At 34.0% G+C, this 2,033-nt stretch overlaps 1 protein-coding gene across 1 annotated transcript in view; it reads right to left on the reverse strand.

Moving 5' to 3' along the window:
* Positions 1–2,033, reverse strand: part of LOC105536505 (chromosome unknown open reading frame, human C18orf63) — a 51,385-nt gene that overhangs the window by 44,398 nt on the left and 4,954 nt on the right. The window contains exon 2 of the mRNA XM_011975893.1: positions 679–843. Coding sequence (XP_011831283.1) covers positions 679–812 — 134 coding nt within the window. The 5' untranslated portion in view covers positions 813–843. The remainder of the gene's footprint in view (positions 1–678; positions 844–2,033) is intronic.

Consider the following 2,033-nt stretch of genomic DNA (forward strand, 5'->3'; position numbering starts at 1 on the left):
AAGTAGCTGGGATTACAGGTGCCTGCCACCACGCCCAGCTAATTTTTTTTTTATTTTTAGTAGAGATGGGGTTTCACCATGTTGGCCAGGCTAGTCTCGAACTCCTGACCTCGTGATCTGCCCACCTCAGCCTCCCAAAATGCTGGGATTACAGGCGTGAGCCACCATGCCTGACCCTCTTAAGCTGTTTTTCAATGACTATGTGGGATCAGATATTTTGACACAGATCCTAGAGAAATACTTCTCAGTGTCTCATACTGACTTGAGAATTAAGAAACTACTAATCTAAGATGTTTATAGGATCTCTAAGGGCCCCGCCTACTAGAAATACCTACTGGAAAACAGTAGGTATTCCATAAATATTGATTAATTAGGACCTCTACATTTCTGGGAGCCTGAATTTAATTCATGAATGTCTGTGGAAATTTTAAACTTTTAAAAAGCACATAAGACGTCACAAATATAAAAACTCAACAGTGACATAATTATATTGCAAGTATTTTAAGTCCCTGCTTAAATGTAATCCAATATACCTGGTCAGAACAAAAGACTTCCTTTATTTTAAAATTATAAACACAAATTGAGTGAATGAGTATTTTGCTTTATAGAAAATTCCTCTAAAACAGCTTTTATAGGTCTTAAAGTTTAAAAGTCTTAGTTTTAAGATGTATTTTTTACCTGCACATCTTCATTTGTATAGTCCTTATCTCAGTATCTGCCACCTTATTACTCAGTATTATTCTGACAGCACAGAGTTTGTTTAAATCTGGAAGTGTGATGAAGAACAGAGACTGCTGCCTAGAATCATTCATACTTTCTGACTGAGCGTCTCAGCAATCAGGCCTTTAAAAATAAATAGCAAAAAAAGGTAGTAAATTATTTTACCAATAGAGTTCCAATACCAAGTCAGCACACAATATTTTATATTGTTTTAGAATAGGATCATACAAACAAGTTAGTTTGCAAACTTTCAGCAGTTAAGTATCACTGCCATTTACCTTTAAGGTCTTCTAATGATTTTCTATGATTTTTGGTACAAGTTTTACTAAGATATAGTTCACATAACATAAAATTCACCCATTTAATGCATACAATTCAGTTTTTTACTGTATTCAGAGTTGTACAATCATCAGTGCAATAAATTTTAGAATATTTTAATCACTCCCTTTTCTATAACGATAATTATTTTTTAAAAGTCAAAATGTATAGCAAAGTATTTTGTTGTTTCAGATTTTTCTGTAAAGCACTTCAAGGTTGAGGAATATGTTATTTGTCATTGTACACGAAAGAAAATGTTTACTGAAGTCTCTAAATTATTACCTAGTTTTTGTTTCCACTAATTATCCAGCTTTCAAATTCTATTGGAGGCACAGTTTACAGTTAATAATTCACAAGGTATACCTTTGAAGTCTACATTACGTTTTACTACAGAAACAAAAACTAGAATATAAAAGTAAAGCAACCTAGTGAAGCATCAGTACTCTAACATGCACAAATACACTGGGGAAAAGTAAGCTGGACTCTAGTACTTTCAACTATTCAACATCAACATGTTTTTTCTTTTTAAGAAAGAATAACATACTGGCCCGGGAATGTGCAGTGTGACCAGCCTTCTGATCACAATACTGAAATGAGTTTGTGGTGTCATCTGAGGAATGCTGGCAATGCCCTTTGGCTCCAACACATCTGCCTCACTCTAGCATCACAGTGTTTGAAATTCTCATCACTAGAGAACCACTTGGTTCTTTTAAAAATAGAAGTAGTCTTACAAAGGTTAACACAAATTCACAGGAGGTGTTGATGAATTAAGATGATTCCTGGTATCATTAACAATAAAAATATTCCCTTTCTGATTTGACCTTTTGAAAAGTTAAAAAGAAAAAAAGTACAAAGTTCCAAGGTAAACACTGCTGACTTCACAATTTTAATTCTCTTCACCCGAGGTTTTTAAGTAGAGAGCATCAATAATGATCAGGTAAAATATGTGGCAAAAGGCTGATTACAGCTTAGGCCCAGGACAAATACATGTTTTT

This window comes from Mandrillus leucophaeus, unplaced genomic scaffold (genome assembly GCF_000951045.1).
Source record: "Mandrillus leucophaeus isolate KB7577 unplaced genomic scaffold, Mleu.le_1.0 Scaffold16, whole genome shotgun sequence".
NCBI classification, from domain to species: domain Eukaryota; kingdom Metazoa; phylum Chordata; class Mammalia; order Primates; family Cercopithecidae; genus Mandrillus; species Mandrillus leucophaeus.